Source organism: Papilio xuthus, unplaced genomic scaffold (assembly GCF_000836235.2).
Source record: "Papilio xuthus unplaced genomic scaffold, Pxut_1.1 DF829758.1, whole genome shotgun sequence".
Lineage (NCBI taxonomy): Eukaryota > Metazoa > Arthropoda > Insecta > Lepidoptera > Papilionidae > Papilio > Papilio xuthus.
The window spans coordinates 1,603,545-1,625,211 of NW_013528891.1; the positions used below are offsets into that span (position 1 = coordinate 1,603,545).

Here is a 21,667-nt window from a genome sequence, read left to right on the forward strand (position 1 = left end):
GAAATTGAATCTCCGTGTAACCGTAAAGTCGCAAGTGACATGGCGACCGCATTATAAAGACCTTTGCACGAACCGCGCATCCCCCTCTGGGGTTCATCGATGTCAGAGTGTGGGGGGCACGGCGGGCCATTTTATGCTGGCGATACCAACGTATAGTACGTTGTTAAGTCGAGGAGTCGGAATCCCGAGCGGCGAGGGTGTGCGATTACGAACAGTAATCGACTTGATCCCAATGAAGTTGGTAACAGAGTGCCGTGCCCTATAGAAGAGTGACGCAGACAAACCGTAGGGTGTGCCGATGTGATTTGTTTGCCTAATTGTGTCACTCTTTGTTCAGAACAGATAAACATCTATATTGAATAGCAAAGTGGCATAAAAGCGAATACAGACAGAACAAAAGAAGTGACAGTCATAAATGCAAATGGCGTCTGTTGTGACTCTAACGAAGAATTACATTCACCCACTAATTGCTACAGTGTTGGCCCAGTTTGCGAGTATTTTTGTTTCAGAATTTCTATGAACTTAATCAAGATGAATTTGTATTTCTTTTGAAGATCATTACTATTAATTGTGAATGTAACCTTCTTTACAAAGAAATCTTATAAAATACTCACCAATCAATATAGCTGTAAGCACATTGATTTATTGCTCTACTTTCACAAGTTTTAGATAATATTACTTCAATCGGTCTGTACTAATTATATTATACAAGCTACATACACCAATACAATAACACTAATGCGTCGCGATTTGACAAATTGTCATTTAATACGATCACGTCAATTTGTCTCTGAGAGGGCAAGGTGTGTAGGTATAAACTCCCACTTCTGTCGTCGGTTAGTGTTTGCCAGTAGGCGCGGGCGGGGGAGCGCCACCGGGCTGTAATGGAAATCCACAGACGTTGCCGCGGCAGCTCTGGAGCAATATACAAGCGGAAGCGGTTTTCATTTATTTAAACTTTATTTTATATAACTCATGTAGAAAAAATCTTAAGCACGATTATTGTACTTGTTACAATAATTTATTTATTGAGATAGAATTTCAGAATAGTTACAATCCTTGTTTTTCCTACTTACTTCGTAGTTCAGTCAGCTTCATTATGAAGATACGTTTCTTCCAGAAAACTTGGGTATATTAGATGGTTACTTATTAATGAAATAATAACGATTGTAGTCCACACCTGGGGCGTTGGTATTTAGTTAGCCCCCCCTTAATGAATAAATAAGTTATTTAACTTAGCAATGTGGTTCGCAAACACTGGGGTGAATTTCTAAATATTCCGAATAGCCAAATAATTATTGAGGGACGTTCCCCTTATAATCAAGAACTCTTTACCATTATTTATTTAGCACAAAATTTTTGCTTTTCTAACAATATTCGAAGCGCCAATAGCCTAATGGCTAAGGTTACGGATTTCCGATCATGTGGTCGAGTGTTTGAATCCCACAATTCGATTGTTATCGTAAACCATATCCTAGCACAATCCTTACTTGGAATGGTACAAGAAATATTAGTAAGTTAACAAAACTCTGCGCATATTAAAAAATAAATACATATATGTACATAAAGAACAATAAATGATGTATTTCATAATTTAATTTTCATGTACATATAAATATAGAAGTATTTTAACTTCAAAGGAATTAAGTTTACCACGTTAGGTGTAAAGTGGCCCGTAATGCGGCAAAGAGGTCGGTCTCGTGGGCGACAACAAAAGGCGTCGGCACCGAAAAAATACTAAGCGATCCCGCCATTTCACACACCTTTTCGTGGTCCGTAATTTGTTACTCTGATGTAGGTCGCCAGGTGTTCTCTGCGTTATGAAAGCCAGAGGGTAAAATTAAAATGAACCTTTGAAGTCATACGTGACGAATTTATGAACTTATGTGTAGGAAAAAGAAATATAATTATTTTATACATCTCTGTTCATTAAAGATAGACAAGATAATTGCAATCTTTTAAATTAAAGCAGTTATCTATTGGCGGTGATTTTGAATGACCGCTTCTTTTGTCTCTTTTTACTATTGTCGTTTCTGAGACCAACATTTTTTCATAAGACATATTGTCATGCCTGCCATTATCTTTGACAAAACAGAGATAACAACATGCTTTAAACGGAGAATTAGGTCTCAGAAATCTGTGGTTAATGTGAGCATAAAATTAATCAATCTATTCAGCGTAAGATTTGTAGCTGCAAATTCTCACGATTATTCTTAGCAAAGGAAGTTCTTGTGAATAAATTACGTCCGCAGTGGCATCGGCAGTCCGTAGTCAATGGTAATATATCACAAGGGCCCTCAGTATCCCCGTCCGCGATGTGTTCGCGCCCGCCGCAGATTGCCTCATCGATCGTGCCACCGCCTGCCCATAGATTATGCACGCGGACTTGCAATCAGATATGCCACTCCGTTGAATTGATTTAAAACTCGAAATTGGATTTACTTTTTTTTCTCAATATGTTTTATTTCAAACAAAAAAGTATTTTTAAGCTTAAGAAAAGAAATAAATGAATGTTTCAAATGCATTTAATGTTTATTTTTAGCTTCGAGGATGAAACTTTACTATTTAAGATTTAAAAAAGTTGTTTATTATCGTTGTTTATAAAGGTTTATTATATTTACTAAACCCCTGAAAATATCAACGTCTTAAATTCTTAGTAATCGTTGCGCTTGATGTTTTTACGACTTTCACGTTTTAAAAGTTATTTTCATTCCACATATAGAAATCGTTGACGACGATAATCCTAATACTATCCAGATGACACGTCTCGAATATATTTAGACGTATACCGCTACAGAAATATCCCGTTTATGTTCGCGGCGACGCGGTTCAATATTACAAGGGATCGTTTTACATTCAGAAACGAGAAATGTTATTTATCTGATGGTTTTTAGATTTAGGGAACGAAAATTCCAGTGATTTCTTGCTCAATGTGACTTTTGTACAGGGACATAATTTTTCTTAATTCTACTTACTGGAAGCATTGGCAATGGCTTTAATTGCTTGATAATTATTAAAAGAAGTTTTCTCCCATCTTTCCAAAATAACTGACTAATGTATGTTAACAAATTTTCTTAATTATTCACAAATATAGATTATATTATGTTTTTAAGTAAAATTGCTGGCATATAATAGCAACGCAAGGAAATAATAAATATATAGCATACACAAGAAGTACATAAAAATGCTTATGTAGAAATTATAAAGGCGAGAAATGAGCACAAACGTATGTTAGCGTAGGGTAGACGTAACAATCAAGGCGCGTTATCACGCTCATTCAATGTCTCCCTCGGGCGATTGTCTGCAATCTCGGGCAGGTGTCTGAAGTGCCCGCTGTCTACGTACGGGCCCTCCATCCGGAATATGGCAAGTTGAAGGAAAGCGGGAAGAGAGTTTAAAGGTGTAACTGATTCTAAAAAAAGACATATTCTAGTGAGAACCCTAGTAGTTTCTTGATTTTAGCCAGTAAATGACTAATGCCAAACAATTAAAAGAACTTCGTTCTTCTCTTAGCGTGATGATTTATATAGGGTCGTTTCACATTAATATATTCTGAAACTTCTTCAATTAAATCAATTTTGAGAGTATCATCGGAGTTACTCTATAGAATTTGTCGCGTCTGTAACTTAATCTACCGGGCCCCGAGGCACGGGTCGCGGGAGGTAGTTGGTGACTTCTCTCCGCTCAAATTAGCGCCTCAGACTGAATTAATTACCGCACGCCGCTTCGGTAACAACCCTCCGCCGTTGCTAGGGTTGGCCCCGATAGGGGTTGTTTTTTAATCGGGTTTTAATTGGGATGTTGACGATTACTGCGAGGGTGGTAAAGGTTAGATTGCATATTTAAAAAGATATGTATAATTATATTATATGTAAACAAGCTAGTGTTGAAGCGTTCTCATTTTGGTTGTGTTTTTGTTTGACTTTAAAAGTATGTTTTCAAAAATAAATAGATGAATTTCTATCTTTTCCATTGCAGCTTAATACTTTTATTCAGCTTCTAGACAATTTTTAGATTTGATGCTAAAACCTCAACTGTTGAGGCAAGTTAACTTTGGAACCAATTTTGATTACACAAAATATGAAAGATTAATCTATATCGTGTTATGTCCATCGAAATAATCAATAGAAATGTATCAGACAGATTATCCATGTCGATACTGTACCCTGTATACGTTTCAATACCATTACGGCTGACATATATATTACAACACTACAAATAAAATACGTAAAGCACTCAAAATCCTCGGGCGTCCATAACGGAGCAAACAAAGAGCGGTGGGTGTTGCGCGGCGCAAACAGACGGCTAACCGGCGCGGCGCAGCGGATATTTGCCCGCCGATATCCAATTTGCCCCAGCCCTACGGATCGGGTGTCGACGGCTCGACGCGACGACGGCCCGCTTCTACTCACAGCCCATACCGAGTAATTGACGAACCGCTGTCCAAGTTATAGGCGGAAGCGATTTCTTAAAAAAAAAGTTTAGTTTTATAAAGAACTGATGAATTTAAAATATTTGGCGATGAATTCGATGGACATATTTCAATTTTTTCAAATGAAAAGACCAATATTGGCATAAGTCTTATAGGTAAATGTATGTTTCCTGTCATATTTGGCAATCAAACGTACAATATACATTCTTCTATGTCTTGCAGCTTGCTGACAAAGCTTATGCTGAAGGTTGTTTGTGTACAGTGCAAACATTTGACGAGCGCATGGCTTAGTTGGTTCAGCACTTGAAGCTAAGCCGTCATACAGGGGGAGACAAATGTCTGGGCACGTTGTTATAATCGATAATGAAAAGATATCATGCCGTAGAAACGTATTTTTATTAACGAAATTCATTCTTTACATAGTTGTCAGTTGTTACAAAAATGATATGGACATGTTCAAGGGCAGTTGTTATTGAAAATCATGCAATATTCATAAAATGTTACTAGATTAGGTACTAGACTTATCAACATTATTTGTGGTTATAAAATAAACAGCATATGTTTGAAGTTTTCAGGAAAATAGTTACTGGTTTCTCATAATTGGGATTATATATGGAAATATTTGTCCTGTTAGATGAAGTAACAGGACAGCGTTTTAAATTTACTTGAAGCCTTGTTCTATTTCCATATATAGTTGTATATACTGCGATGCAGTCAGCTCTATCCCGGAATGAACTGCCGACCCCACAATTGACAATTGACCCCGACGATTAAAGAGCCCGTCCCTAACGAATACAACGACTTGAGAAACTCAATGGAAATGTTCCGACGCTCGACTGACTCGACAATTGAACCTAGTTTGATGGTAAATCAAATTTAAGTAATATGTAATGATAAGAGGAAAGTACAACATTAAAATTTCACAACTAAATACTTGTTTTAAAACAAATTAAAGTCTACTCTTATCAGCTATCATTTATAGTAGCGTATTTGCGGAATAAATTTTGGTTTAATTCTTTGCTTTTTATAATATAATAAAAGTGGTAAACGAGCGAGCTGCCACCTAAAATCGCTAAAACAGCGAAGCGACCGCTGCCCATAGACATACGCAATTGCAGATGCGTTGCCTACCTTTAATCGAGGGAGGAGGGCAAAATCCACTTTCACTTCCCATCCTTTCCTTATTGGAAAAAGGGTAGAAAGTAAAAGGGGATTAAAATAATGCCTCCAGTACCACACTCATCAGACTGTAAGTGGAATTTCTTCCACTTCACGCCTGTCTACTGCGTGGTCGTGGTATTTCACCGGGCGAACCGGTCAACTTTAAATATATTGGAATTGGATTTTAGCGTCTTTATTATGAAGCAAATTATGTTATAAACAGTGACCTGATGCCAACTCTTTAATAAGACAAGTTCCGAGTAGCTTCGTAAATATGCCAACACAATAAATACTCTTTGATAATATAGTACATGGGCAAAGCTTGTTAGCGGGGACCATATTAATATAGAGAGTCAATTGGAGGAACATGTAGTGTAACCTTTAGTATTACCACTGCCCTTAGCGCTTGCCCTCAATACATTGCATTCCTTACTATTGACTTCAGCGGTGCGATCAGGAGTTTAAAAGTTGTTCTTGTAGTAATGATATGACTGCGGTTAGTAATCTTATTTATATTATAAATATAAATGCGAATGGATGGATGTTTGTCTGTTAGAATATAACTCCAAAGATCGCACTGAAATTGAGCATAGATGTAGAACATAGACTATTAATATTTTTTTATAAGCCACGTGGACTTAGTCGCGAGCGACTGCTACTAAATATTATTTATTTTATTTTCATTGCCATAAACATTGTCGTCCTCTGAAAATAGAATCAACAATATTGTTGTACAGCTGTTTCGACAGTGAAAACCTACATTTAAACACGCAAAAGACAAAATTCAAAATTAAAAAAAAAAAAAACTACATGTACCGCATATAAATGTGGTTAGTGAAAAATGAACCTGAACAGTACACGTGGTAAAAAGCGTACCATAGTAACAATTAATCAATCTGTTCCGTGGCAAGTTAACAAAGCAAGCTCGCACCCCTTTTTGCCAGCCCTCAGGGCGGATGCGCGCCATTTGTCGGCTGCGGCCACGTCACGGGATTGCCGCACTGGGGATATTATGAGATTCAAACTTTATAGTAGCTCGAATTTAGCTGCCAAGTCTATGAGAGCGGGTCCACTACGGGTGAAATTGACCGAAATTTATATATATATAATCAAATGATACCTCATTTAACATATTATTCTGGTTTACACATAGATGTACTAAGCTACTGTTATTTACGTTGCATCTCGTGTAATGTTCCCAGCATAGATAAAGTTTACATCGAACTATATGCGATGTTTTGTATTTGAATATGTTGTTAAATAACGCCATGATTATTTGTACCGCGGAATTGAATTTGACATCTGGATATTTATCTTTTGAACTATTCACATTTCATTTTGATTTTTAAGCGAGTTTACCAAGTTTAGTTATTTATCTGAGTTCTTTACAAGTTGTAAAATGGATAGGGCATTGTACTGTCAGATTGTTCTATGTCATCTCAGTATTCCTGTAGAATATGTGATAAATTATAAATTTACATCATTATTCAATTGGTTTACATAGCTCATCCCAGTCGTGTTAGTCGTGGGAGTTCCGCCACATGCGAGGCTATTGACGTAGGACTGTTAAATATGTACAATGTACCACTTTGTTGATTAAGGACGTATAGTTTGATACATATATGTACAGACATGTGTCCTATTTAGGTACATATATCATTATTTACTAAATTAAATATATACCTTCTTTATGGGTCTGTATTAATAAAGTAGCTGTCGCACGCGACTAGGGCCGCGCGGAATTGAAAAAGTAGCCTATGTGTTCATCCAGACTATGTTCTACGTCGATGCCAAATTCAAGCGAGATCCGTTCTGGATATACCTACAAACACCAATCCATCTAAACATTCGCATTTAGGCTGCCTACGCACTGGCGACCATGGTCGCCGCGACCTGGTCGCCAGTGTCGAGATCATCACTTCTGTATTAAAATTCATCAGTGCTACCGCATCGGCCGCGGCGACCAGACGTGTATAGCTACAGAGTGATTATTTTACAATGGCCAATAATTTCGACACGGAAAGGTTCATAATTGAAGTTGAAAATAGAAGAGGTTTATGGGATTTATCATCAAATGATTACTCCAATAAAGATGTTAAGCGGCAGTTGTGGGTTGAATTGATCAATATATTTGGCGGTGAATCCATGGAAGATAAAGAAAAGGCAGAACTTGTTATATCGAGATCATTATTTAAAAGCCTATGATAAAATACAGTCTTTGTAAATTGACGAATCACTGCATTTGACGTCCGCATGTCGCGCTTGCCAGTGCGTAGGCTGCCTTATAATATTAGTGAGTTAAAATGACGGAGATATGTATGTATTTTAGGGCAATGTAAACACACGGTTTTTCTAATCAATGTTTTAATTATTACGTCGTTTCCATGAGAAGACAGCGATGGTCGCAGATTGTTTGTTTTACATTACGCACTGCTCACCCTCTATGTAATTTAGGTGTATGTGAGAAATGCTTCAACAAATTCAATATCGCACGCCTCTAAGGAAATCAATTTTAATATATCGCTTCGAGAACCATATTGTTATAAAAATTATGTTTAAAAATAATAATACTGAGAAGAAATCGGAACGAATCGTGTGACACTCAATCATTAAATTTGGATCAACTGATACACATAAAAATTTATATACTCGCAAATCATTCTCTTATAAATCCGTCGAAAAAAAATACAGTTATGTGAATTTGTACAAGAGTTTAATTAGCATTAATTAACTATTTATTAAACTTGTTTCTTACTATCACACTAAACATAACTTTCCATCTTTCCAGGTGTGAGCGCGAACAAGATCGCCAAGCGAACCGAACTCGCGCCGAACAAGGGGGGCCCGTTCGCGGCGGCGCTACGCACGCTCGCCAAGAACGCGGGCCCCGACACCAAGGACGGTGAGTGTACACCCGCTGACCACCCATCCATCACCCGACCACACGACCGAGTCACAGTGAACTTTTTAATAAGACTATGAGAAGAATAAAGCCAAAATTCGGGACAGTCCTAAAATTATTTATCAAATAGCTTTGATTTATTTAAAAGTTTGCTATTGCAGTATATTTGCTTTAGAATAAATCTCAAATTAATTTTTACAAACGTAAATATAAAAACATCTTTTTTTTTTCATGTTATTGACACATTTTTAGTCAGCATCAAGTAAAGTTAAGACCTTTAATTTCTTTTATTATTCAATTTCTTATACTTTTGCTAAAACAAGAAATATTTACCGTGGGTTTCTGAGACGAAAATCTCTTTTATAAATATATTTTTATCTTTTTTTTCAAAGATAATGACATCCTGGTCATCCTGACTATGGGTTTTATATCGTATACAAAGATTTTAGTCTCGAAATAAAGTATGTCTCGTTAATATATTTTTAAAACAAATTTAACTAACGTTCATTTTAATATCAAATATTGTCTTGTGATTTATTATTTAAATGTTTTAAAATAACAGTTCACTGTCACTCGATTCGAGGCTACATTTTTCGTTATACATATTTATATTAGCTCCTAACACTTGTTGGGTTCCCACGTCCATAACAAAACGTTGTCGTATACAGTTTGACGGCATTTATTATATAGGATAATTAAGTATATACTAAAAGAGAACTTATGTTTAAAATAACTTTGAAGTTATATAAAGGTCAACTTTATATAATATTCTATAGCTTCAAAGAAATTCAATGTCTTCATTTTCATACTTGTAATAATTAACGAGAGTGTTTTTTGTTACATATATTTGTCAACTCTTGTTAATTAATATTTTAAATATAATGTATTGTATATTGTATGGTAATTAGTTTACGGTTTAATTATTGTTTAAGATTAACATAAATTTACGTTTTAAGATTACAAGCACACTTTCGCTAAAGCGAAACGAAACTGAAGTTAACTTTTTGATACCAACCTAGCGAATATTTAACAGAGTATGTAGGGTGAATTCTGCATAAAGTATTTTTAGGTCTTTTAGACCCAATCCGAAATCGTACAAACAACGTTACGTTTCTTTCGCTGTGAAGCAACTGCCGAGTGTAATTCGTACGATTCCTGATTGTGTTTTAATGAACTTTTACCTTTTCGCTTTCATGTTGTTTTCTGTTCGGGTTGTCGCGACAGTGTGCTACAATTGTACTAACCCGTTATTGGTTACAGGTGCCAATAGTGATGTTCGTAAGATATGTAGTTGTTCAAATGTTATCGTTATTTTTGGTTAACCGTTATTTAGAGTGTATGAGGTTTTTTTTTGTTAATTTAATATTGGCATCTTATATTGAGTTATTCGTAATAATAGTTAAAGTTGTTTGATATTCAGCTTCCTATTCAAGTGTGAACAGAATTGGAAAAAGTAATTTTACCTCTAATATTAGTATTAGTACTAATATACGACTTACACATTATAACTAAACTTAGAAATGTTCAAATCACAGCTTAACTTCGAAATCCGGTTAAGTATTGTCCAGACTGCAAGTCTACCTAAACCTGAGACGCAAACATGAAAGTCTCACGTAATTCTTTATAATACAACATTTTGAATAAGCTGAATGTTTTACAACATTTTAAACAACGAAGCGAACAAGAGTAATCCATAATATGACTCTTGTCAGCTCCGTGTTGTTGGTAGTGTAGCGTGTGAACAGAGAGGTGTGTAGGTGGAGGTACGGGCGGTGCGGGCGCAGGCGAGAGCAAGGAGAAGGCGCCGCCGGCATCCAAGCGCGCCTCACCTCACCATCTACCTGCCAGCGGCTTCCAGCCCTACAGGCCTGATGACAGGTACATCACAAACACATACTAACTGCGCTTTCTCATATTAAAACGGTAAACCGACATCTTGGTGTTAAGTGACCGCTACCTAGATACTTGCAATAAAGAATATTGTAATCCTTATTAGGACTTTGTAATATGTTTTCCAGACCCGAGGGTCGAATTATAAATTTTGGCTTGTGTATGCGTTTTTTTGGTCCTTCGATGAACAATTTTTAATGACGTTGAATATTCTACGTCACTATAATGACGTCACAGCCACCACGAGGTAACATCAGTATTATATTCCCGTGCAGACTGTCGCACCCGGCGGCGGCGGCTGCTGCAGCCTCCTTCCCGCTGCTGGAGCCAGCCGCGTACTCCCCGTACGCACACCCCGGACTGTACTCCAGCGCCGCGCTACAGTACAGGTTAGTACGAACATTAGTAATTCCTTTGTAGCCTTTAAAATGTATTTGACATACAAAAAAACTAAATTATGTTATACTAATTATGTGAATGATCTTCCAGGCTAGCAGCGGAAGAACAAATGTACCTGGAGCGCGTGTTCCGCAGCGGTGTGGGCGTGGGCGTGGGCTGGCTGCCGCCGTACGCCTTGTACCCACCCCTCGCTCCGCCCCTGCCCCTCGTGCCCCACGCGCCTCACCCTGCGCACGCCGCACACGCCGCGCACGCGCATGCCGCCAGCCACGCCGCGCACGCCCAGCACGCGCAGCACGCCTCACACGCAGCACACGCCGCGCACCTGCAGGAGGACAGGGAGAAGGAGATCGCTATGCAGCGAGAGAGGGAGCGGGAGAGAGAAAGAGAGAGGTAAACAATATTTTCCACCGTCTCAGCTTTATTTTGTACTTGCTATCTACAAGTAATCTAAAGTTATTTTAAGGGTGATAATGAAACAAAAATCTTTAGACCTGGATCTTCTAATTTCGCTTTTACGGTTTAATTTGAGTTTTCTGATGTGTCAATGCAAAAATACTTTGATAAATGATAATTGAATTTAATATTAAACATTTTTATATATAAATATCGATGTGAATATTCGTCGTCAGGGAAAGAGAGCACAGAGAGAAGGAGCAACGTGAGCGTGTGGCGCGCGACAAGGAGACGCGGCGCGAGGAGCAGCGCTCCGCGGCGGTGGCGGCGTACGCCGGACGCGCGCCCCTTCTGTACAGACCCTTCAGACCATACGAGCCTGACCTCGCGCACGAGCCCGCAGACCCCGAGCGCGGTGAGAGCAACGCGGACGCGCCCGCGTGACCGCCCCCCCACACCACACACCCCCCACCACGCCCACCACACCCACCACGCCCACCACACGCACACACGCTCGCCACGTGACGCACGCACACACACACACACATACAAGTCTGAATGTGATAAGTACGGAACATACAGCAGAACAAGATTTTTTATTTGTTGCAAATAAAATTAAGCTTTATTCATGTGAAATAAGGTTTAATTTTACCTTTGCTTCTGATAAAGAAGTACAAAGTAAATTTAATCTTATTTCAATGTAATAAAGTACAATTTTATTTGATGTAAAATCTGCTCAGCTTCTTCTGTGTGCCCCTTACATACACAAGTACAGTCACATACATGAGCTTAGAACGCGTAGAACAAACTCTTAATGCACCGACCAAATATAGATCAGTTTTCATATATTGATTCGGTTTACCAAATTTGTTCACGCAATCTGCTCAAGTTCACTCTTCACATCAGTCAGCATAAATAATGGTCGACTTACTACGGGGTAATAACGGTAACCCGAAATAAAAAAAACTCGGGAAGTACTGTCTTATAAAATATAGCATCATGATGCCTTTACTGTGGGTTTCTGATATCAAAATCTTTGTATAAAATCATCATCTCTGTCATATTTGACGAAACAGAGATAAAATGTTTTAAATGAAGATTTTTGTCTCAGAAACCTACCGTAAGTCATACTGAAATTTCCATTGATTCACATTTTTATTGTACAATTCTACTTGATAATCCAAAGCTGTGTAAGAAAGTAAAATATATATAACATGTATATAATCTTGCAACATATATAACATAGAGATAGTAATTACATAAATACATCCACAAAAAGACGTCACAACATTTAAACACACAATTATATGTATTTGAAATTAAAAAAAATCCTAATTGTATCTACTATATAAAATTGTATTAAAATCAATTGTGTAATCTTTTATAAAAATGTAAAAAAAAAAGAAAAAGGATTTAATTTCTATCAATGATAAAAAAACATTTTGGTTCAAATCCAAATGGGCAATTTTACCATACATGAAGCAAGTCAAATTAAATTTAAAAAAAATCCTTTCTCTTTTAATAAAGTACTTGAAGGCAATAATGTGCCTTAAAATAATTTCAAAGGCCATAAATGTATAATTTTATAGCTAAAGTAGAATGTAACATAAATTATTGTCTTATTTGACGAAATATTGTGCTATTTTATTGTGAATGAAAAAGAAAACTGTATTCAGATCTCTCTGTCTCTCGAATTTGTAAATGTTGTGGGGAGCTAAGCGTGGAATCGAAGTGCAATAGAAGCAATAGAGTTCCTACGAGTCATAATTAATGCGCGATCTGTCACCACTGACAGCTGTCAGAACTGACAGGCGTCACTTCTGACAGGCGTCCGTGTTGACAGCTGTCAAAATGTTAGAGTAAGTTTGTTTTTTCTACCGAGTGCTGGCTGGAAATCGATGACGTCCGTTTATTTTTTAAAGTTTTGACATCTGTCACGTCGTAAATGGCAAAATAAGTTGAATGGTGTAATTGGGGATGTACTGCCCGGTGCAGGCGTGTAGATAGTTGTGCGATATTTAAAAAGAAATAGGTGGTAATTTATCGGTGCGTCTCGTTCATTTTCTATACGTAGGAATGAGATGACGAGATTGTATCGAAATTGATGCTTTCAAGTGGAACGGATTATTTTAGAAAATTCTATTTGCATATGGATTTAATTGATTACAATTTAGTATTATAAGTTACTTGTATATTTTATATTTTTATACTGTAATTGCTATTTGTATGGCAGACGAAGTGTTCATCTCACCATAGACAATTTAATTTGACATTTTCAGTTTTTAATTGCAATATTTATTATCGATCATTAATTCTTACTGCCTGATTAGTATTATCTATAAAAAAATCTATACTTTTTACATAATTAAAATTACATAATATAATTTGACTAATACTTGTTTTTTTATTAATTTATTTCATTATGTCATTAAAATATAAATCCATAGCGAGATTATATGCAATTTGGAAGTATATCCGTTTCACTGGAAAGTGTTGTGATGTCGGCTCGGTCGCTTTGTTTTCGTGTTTTATATATAAGTAGGCTTACAATTTGAAGCGTTTCGCTTCACGACAATTTATCTTACTGCATATGTGATAAGAATCAGAATTCCCCGCAGTATTCCCGAAGCGAGCGGCCGAAGCCGAATGTGAAACATAACGAGAAACAATTTTTTTTTATATAAGCAACAAAAAAAACCTCTTTGTACGTTTAACTTAGATAGTTATTATTAATTTTAGCTTGTAATAGGTGTTTCGATGATTTTCACGAATTCATTTTTTTTTGTTTTCTCGCATTTAGCTAGCGGCTGCAAGAGTCGCGGTGTACATAATATTATAGTTAGACATGATATGGACAATACCTAACAAGTGAAAAGAAAAAAAAATATGATTTTATTGAACAAATACATTCAGTGGAATTATAAAGTTGCATGCTTGGTGAAGGGGGGGCGAAGCAAGCCGCTTGCTACGCCCCCCTTCACTATAGTTATTTTTTTTGTTTCTCACTTACCTTCCCATCTCCTTTTCCTGCAAAGCTTCAACGTAGACTTAGTTTCTGTATGTAGACTTTCAGATGACCAGGTGTTACTCTAACATTACAGAAAGTAAAGTGCCGACAGTGAATATTGCTATTAACAAGACAAACGAATTTAGAACCTCCTTTTTGAAGTAGGTTAAATAAAAATAGTACAAAAACCTTTTTGGTAACATTGAAAAAATACAAATAGCTATTATTTGCGAGGTTTAAAACAGTTTCACATTGATGTTAGTGATCTAAATATATTGAGTTGTTTTTTTTAGTCTGATATGGAAACCGGCAACATGGTCACCACCATAATGCAATGATATAGGACTACATTTGAAAATGAATCCTTGTTTTCTTTATTATTATGAGAAAATTACTAAAATAATTTCATTGCCATGATGTAAAAATTCAGAACGATATTTTTACTCTGTTGTAATTTCTAAAGTATGCCCATAGACAACACTTCAAACATCTGTCACAACAAATTATCCGCTGTCAAACAAAAGTTATACACAAAAAACAAACAAAACAAAAAGCTGAAAAGCGCCTGAATGAAAAAATGCCAGCCAATGGCAAAACCTATACCAGAACTAAATCTGTCTGATCTTTCGAAATATACAGCCAAGCCTAAAGAAGATTCCATCTTTGACGTCACAATAAGTAAAATCAGTAAGCATTCTTCTAGCACAAACTTACTGTTGGGAACCTTCTGCGGTTGGGTGACAGGTGTAGGAGTATCTAGGGTGGGGAAGGTAGCAGCATTTGGTTTAGGAGGAGGTATAATTCTTCTCCATTTTGCGTGCGAACTCGGCTACATACACGTGAACTGGGAGAAGGTGAAAGAAGGTGTAAGTCACTGCCAGCACCAGATGGAGAAGTTCCTTCGCTTCGTGAAGAAGAACAGCTGTTTATCCGTCGGTTTCGTCGGCGGATTTTTCTTCGGAGTTGCGTCTACGTGAATTTAATAAAGAAATGTTGGATAGTAAATAAATAAAGATTACATTTTAGTATTTAAATATATTACTTCAGTTGAATTTTTAATCAATCAAAGTTGGTCCACTACAGTTTGAGAGCTCCCTCCAAAGTTTTCTACAAATATTAAGACTCGTAAAACTGTACCAATAATCTGTAAACCACTGTAATCGGCCTAACATGGTCGTTTAAGGCTAGTAAACAGTAAGTAATTGAGCACCACATAACTAGAAGACGTCCAGATGATCACCTGATGTTAATGACTAAATAACTGTATTAGAGAGAACCAACCATATTAGCTTTATACATTTAAAAAAATAATGAAAGTCAAACACAAACCTAGCTGATGTTAAATTATAGTTTTTTTTTGTATCATAAGGTGGCAAACGAGCGAGCGGCCACCTGAAATAGCGAAGTGACCATTGCCCATAGACATACGCAATTGCATATGCGTTGCCTACCTTTAATCGACGGTTAAGAGGATGCACAGAAAGAAAATATTTTTCCTTTCCATGCATCCTCTCATCCGAAAAGTCCACTTACACTTCCATCCTTTCCTTATAAGAAAAAGGGTGGGAAGGGAAAGAGGACTAAATTAGAGGTCCGGGACGCTAGTCTTTTTTAGTAAAAAAAATGAAAAATATTGAAGCACAAAATCTTGCTATGTCTCAGTAAATTTATTAATTTTCTTACGTAATACTGCTAGACTAATAAAAATCTAAGGGGCCAAGCACGAATGTTCGTAAAAAGGTTAAGAAAACGTCATCCGCAAAACGTAACGTATCCTACCGGGCGTAAAGTACACCAACAAATCCTACACTAATTTTGTAGGGGACGTTATGAAGGCGTGTATCGCATGCATTCGTGGTAGGTCCCCTGCAGTCGAAAGAATACTCCTACACCGACCGTACCATTCGTAGATGAATATTGAAAGGTAAGTAAGTACAAAGGAGGCTTAGAGTTAATGGCAGAGTTAAATATTATAAAAGGGACAAAATAAGAATATAAATTAGCACATCTGTTTTAAGATGGCAGGTAAAATAAGCATTGAACAGTATTGTTCCAATCTTGGTTACTTTTCTTACGATAAAATCATATGGGCGAACTGAGAACCTCCTTCTTTTTGAGGTTGGTTAAGAATAGAGGTATATTTCAAACATGTTGACAACGATTATAAACTCTTGCCATGAGTTACCACTGGCGAAACATTCATACAGAAACATATCTTTATCTTAGTTATTTAAGAAAGAAGACGACGACATGACGTGTTTGTATTTGTATTTGACAAAATAAAACCCAAGATGAACATTGACTTGCTTGTGGTTGCAACTTCAACAGAATAAGCGAGCTTATCAATATCTCAAAGGCTGGCAACGCATCTGCGGTTCCTCTGGTATAGCTGATTGATGTCCATGGGCGTCGTTGAACACCTCGGTGTTCCCGCTGCTCGTTTGCCCCCTTCTCTTATAAAAAAAATAAACTTATTCGTAGTTTGTAAAAAGCTGAAATATTATAAATACTTAAAAGCACAAGCTAGAGAACTTTATAGGTTCTTAAAAAAACGTTTTTTTTTTTTCATTTAGAGGTTAAAAAAAGCGACGAGACATCAAATATAACGTAAGTAGCACCTGGTCATGACGTGATTCTACTTTCTTAATAAATCATAACTAAGCTTAATTCTATGAACAAAATAAATACATCATTCAAGATTTTATTATTTCTATTGCCGCTTTGCTTTTTGCCTGACCTTTACCTTTCTCTTTTACGCTTTTGTTTTGCATGTTTAAGTGCCCAGTGTTATCTTATTTCAATATCTTTGGACATAAGTATTTTTCATACTCTTTACATGAGAGACCGAGAGATAAATGTTAAATCCAATAAAAATGTAGAAAATAAAATTATATTCACATTAAAATGCACATGTTTTCTCTTTCGGGGAGTGACATTTATTTAAAAACTGTTTTTGAAATGATTTTCGTATTTTCACAGCCAGACCAAAACCAGTCGAAACTACTAGCGCTGAACAAGAAGAAAGAAACCCTGCACCCCATGAGCCTGGGCCAACAATCAAACCACCAGAATCATACAAACCTACAGAAGAATCTAGATTTCTAGATAACCCACCATTCTTACCAGCAAAACCTATCCCTCATTCTCCTAAAATTTCTCCGTCATCAATACCCAATCCAAACCCAAGTGTAACAACCACAAAACAGGTAGAACCAGGTTACCCTAACTACGGAGGCTATATTTATTCAATACCTGGTTATTCAGCCTTCCAGCCGGTGTCTTACCCGGGTGTAGTTCAACCATCCCAAGCTGCATTACCACATCCTGAACCAACTAATTCAGAATTCGTGCCATTTACAGTCGTCTCAAATAATTCATTACCAACAAGTAATCAAGAAGAAAAAACAAATGAACCAAAAGCAGTCGACACACAATCAACTGCAGAAAAACCTAAACAGCAGTCAGATTTTGAAGCTAACTTTAGTCCTACAGTAATGCCAGTAACATCTTTGCCTGAAGTCAAAAAAGATCTAATAGGCGACTCTAAAATGAGTATAACTTCACTCGTCCAAGGCTCCGGCGCAACAGTAACGATACCGACACAACATAAAGAAGTTAAAAAGAAAACAAACGAACGATTCAGCTTAAAAACTAGCATTCCAATAAGTAAAATCGATATGAAATGTGTTACTAACCCCCCAGATGCATTTCAAACGAGCTTAAAAAAACCTATATTTAATCCTACATTCCCAGTAAAAAACGATAACACATCTAAAGTTGAAATACAAAGTAATATTGTCATAAAGAGTGCACCAATTTCAGAATTTAAGAAAGATACAGAAATAAAAGAGGTAAAAGCAATTCCATCGCCGGCTTCTAATAATATTAGCACGTTGATAAACGCTGCTGAAATGATTAACAAAACTGAGACACAATTTCAACCAACAGTCGATAATTGTAATCAACAAAATCTTACACAAGAATCAAGAGAATTGACTTATATGTCACAAATGCCCGCGACTCCAAGGCCACTATTCAACCCTAATATGGAAACGAACAAACCTTGCTTCAACAAACAAACTGAAGGTATAAACGATCAGAAAAATCAAATATTATTCATTCAAAACAAAAACCCTTCCAACTCAAAAATGTTAGTAACTATCCAACAGCAAAATCCGCAGGTTTTAGTTCAGAGGACCAGCTTCGATTCAAAAAACCTGCAAACTCCTTCACGACTCTCCAGCCAAGGAAAGAAATGTAAAGATGAGATTCTCAATGATAACTTATCGTCCTCAAAAGTCGTAGCATTAAAAAGAATGCATCAAGAGAACTGTGACGAAAATGATTTTGAGAATTTAATAACAGAAAATCAAATCTACGGTAACAAGATTGTCGTGAAGGAGAAGTGCCAAGGTACATTACAAGAACAAGATTTAAAAATTAAAAAAGTTATTGAAAAACCGTCTCAAACAGACACGAAAAACGTTGTATTACAACCCAATTTTTTGTACTTAAGCAACGTTCAATTCCCAGCAAATGTGATGATGATTAAAAACAATAAATCTATTAACGATAATAAGGTAGTTAAAATTTCATCTAATGATAATAAGCCTAATGAAGTACCTACAACAAGCAACGCTGACACATCAACGAAGATCACAAAACCACAAAATGCGACTCTTAATAAAGAGGTTCATGTTCTCAAATCAAGCAACAATGTTCTACAAACTCTATCTAATAAAAGTACAGATGTTGTGTTCCAAACTCCTAACCAAAAAGTAATTATGAATACCCAGATTGTTTATCAAGTACCCATGATTGTTGAAACTGATAAAACTCAAACATTCGTTAACGATTATACCAAACCAGTTACACAAAATAGCGAATTCCAAAAGCCGTTTGAACAGCCAAAAACAAATGACAAGTTGTTCATAGCTTGCCCTTATCAAATGGATTCCAAGTTACAACCTAAAATAGTTATAACAAACATACGATCTAAAGTATCAAAAATTGATGAATTAAGTTCACTAGACGTTTACGAAAAGAAAAAACGTCTACGTAGGATGAAGTATTTATCCAATAAAGACGTAAAAGACATTCAAAAAATTGAAAAGAAAAACGTGGATCTCAAAAACATTATAACTCCAGAGAAAATGAAAGCTGAAATATACAAAGAATTCACTAATACAAAAATAAAAGTAATAGCCGAGAGTACAGATGAAGAAAGTGATTATGATGAAGAAGAATTAAAAGAATACAATACCATAATTAACGATTACGAAAGTACAAAAGAAGATAATGAAAGTAACAAAATAGATTTTTTAGCTGGACTTAATTTAGCCACACAAATTGTATATAAGGGTATGTATAAAGAGTATATAAATTATTAATTATGGCAGTATAGTCAAGTAACGTATTCAATTATTTTCAGAAAAAGAATTAGAACGTATGGAAAGAATTTTAAAGAGAGATTCAATAGCTGCGGCTTACATCGCTGCGGGAAGACTGGATAAGATCTTTAACGACGATAAACAACCCTCAGCAGCCAAAACAACTGCAACCCCTACAATACCAATACGACTGGGTGATGTCAAACCCAATGATAACGAACGAATCAGACATCGAAAGCAAATGTTTTTGTCGCAGTTGAGTTTAATGCAAGTTACACCTAAATATAAAGAAAGTAAGTAGATTTGTTTACGATTCACACGATGTTCACACATCAGGCACGTTTAGAACAAAAAAATTACTGATCTTTTGTTTTCCTAATAAGCTCGTAGCTTCTTCTAGGGTATGGTTTACTGGAATACTTGAGTGGAGATTCGAACCCATGACTGCAAACTGCAAACTCAATTGTCAGAACATAGCCACACTATGCGTATATAATTTTTTTAAATTGTTTTTTTATCAAATTTACAGGTTATGAAAAAGTATGGCGGGAGATTGTGAGAGAAAGGAAACGACGTAACGGCACATTAGAAACGGATCAAATTTTAAAACAACCCAAATTACAAACTGAACCGATAGATTTAGATCCGAACGGCCAGTTACAAATGTTAACTGAAATAAAGAAACATGTCAACGAAAATAATAACCTAATAAAGAAAAAGTTGGATTCCTCTTGTGAGGATGGTGATAGTATACGAATGTTGGCCGAAAAGAACTTTTCAGAGTTAAATCGTCTGTCAAAGATGGTCGACAGAAGTGTAAAACATTTCAGTGGCCAGGATACACGAAAAAGAGATTTAAACCCTGGTTTTGATAGCGAAAACATCCAAAAAAGTACCATACAAATCGAGCAACCATTTCACAATTATCCTAATTTAAATATACCAAATATTTCAAATATTATTTCACTGAAAAGCACTCAGAACCCTACAAATATAACTTCATCGCAAGCTACTTCGATGGACGAACCACAGAACTCCGCTGCTGGAGCTAGAGAAATGTTTAACGAAAATACGGACAGAGTACAAGACTTTAGTTGTCAAGTAGATGAAAGCAAATCTTGGCCGGGAATAGAGGCTATTATAAGTAATTACAGAGAATTTGAAATTGGTATGTAAAAAAAATATATTTACAGCTTACGCGCCGTTAGTTGTTCTGCTACCTTGTAGTCTTGAAGTCATCAACATCACCGCAATATCACTATTATTATAAATTAACTTTTAATTAATTAGTTTTAAAAACATTGCGATAATCGCATAACAATATTATGTTACAAAACTACCGCCAAAACCAGACAACAAACTGTCATCGAATTACCATCACCTACCAATCCAATGTGTTGCCATTGCCTGATCTATTATGAATCTCTTTAGTATTTTTTACCAAATAATTTTTGATTTCAGATCGTAAAAAAGAAATAGATTCTCTGTACAAGCGGAATACAGCATTGAGAGTTGAAGCAGCGCATATTACTCGTTCGGCATCACGTGACGCGGAAAGTGCGCGCTCTCTGTTGGCAGAAAGACATAACCTCGCGTCGGAAGAAGCCCGCGTTTCTCATACGTTGCACAGATTATACTCAATTATTGAACTTGTCAAAAAATGTTAACTTTATTGTTTTAAAATAAATTTTAATACTAAACTGTTATATTTTTTGTTTTAAATTATTTAATATTTGCACAGTATTGGAAATGGTAAAATTGAGAGTAAAATTTTAAATACTTTATTTGGATTAATACTTAATTTAGTTATACGTCAAAAACTAAAATGTACAAAAATAAAATAGCTGAAATAAGAAATGTAAATTGAAAAATTAATTTATTATTAAATTATAAATATTAACATTTGAAAAATGTTTTCAAAATTACTTAAGTCAATTCATTCTAGGTAACCTGTAACTCTAGTCCAAAATATAGGTCTAGTCAAATGTAACTACTAAATAAGTATGACCATCAGTACCTATAGGTAAACATATGTTTTTCCAATGTATGTAAAGATGTTTTATATGTACAATAATCAACGTTGTACATAA

General features: G+C 36.0%; 2 protein-coding genes across 4 annotated transcripts in view; both read left to right on the forward strand.

Annotated features, from left to right (window-relative positions):
• px (MAP7 domain-containing protein plexus) overlaps positions 1-12,196 on the forward strand; it is a 92,404-nt gene extending 80,208 nt beyond the window's left edge. For both annotated transcript variants that reach the window (XM_013326290.1, XM_013326297.1), the window contains 5 exons: positions 8,382-8,495; positions 10,253-10,373; positions 10,661-10,774; positions 10,875-11,177; positions 11,417-12,196. In XM_013326290.1, the coding sequence (XP_013181744.1) occupies positions 8,382-8,495; positions 10,253-10,373; positions 10,661-10,774; positions 10,875-11,177; positions 11,417-11,624 (860 nt within the window). In that variant the 3' untranslated portion in view covers positions 11,625-12,196. The remainder of the gene's footprint in view (positions 1-8,381; positions 8,496-10,252; positions 10,374-10,660; positions 10,775-10,874; positions 11,178-11,416) is intronic.
• Positions 12,197-15,975: 3,779 nt separating this feature from the next.
• On the forward strand, positions 15,976-21,278 carry LOC106113702 (uncharacterized). Of its 2 annotated transcripts, none has more exons than XM_013306565.1 (5): positions 15,976-16,111; positions 17,167-19,548; positions 19,619-19,870; positions 20,107-20,745; positions 21,039-21,278. In XM_013306565.1, exons 2-5 carry the CDS (start codon positions 17,682-17,684, stop codon positions 21,242-21,244), a joined length of 2,964 nt encoding a protein of 987 aa, XP_013162019.1. In that variant the 5' UTR covers positions 15,976-16,111; positions 17,167-17,681; the 3' UTR covers positions 21,245-21,278. The 2 variants fall into 2 exon arrangements, with proteins under 2 accessions (XP_013162019.1, XP_013162027.1); XM_013306573.1 differs by lacking the exon at positions 15,976-16,111 and adding an exon at positions 16,772-16,794.
• Positions 21,279-21,667: the final 389 nt, after the last annotated feature.

Excerpts from the sequence above, each read along its gene's own strand:
- LOC106113702 (XM_013306565.1), top strand. The coding sequence starts at position 17,682 with ATGCCAGTAACATCTTTGCCTGAAGTCAAAAAAGATCTAATAGGCGAC. Across the intron at positions 19,549-19,618 it reads CACACAAATTGTATATAAGG|AAAAAGAATTAGAACGTATG; the intron begins GTATGTATAAAG and ends AATTATTTTCAG. Across the intron at positions 20,746-21,038 it reads TTACAGAGAATTTGAAATTG|ATCGTAAAAAAGAAATAGAT; the intron begins GTATGTAAAAAA and ends TTTTGATTTCAG.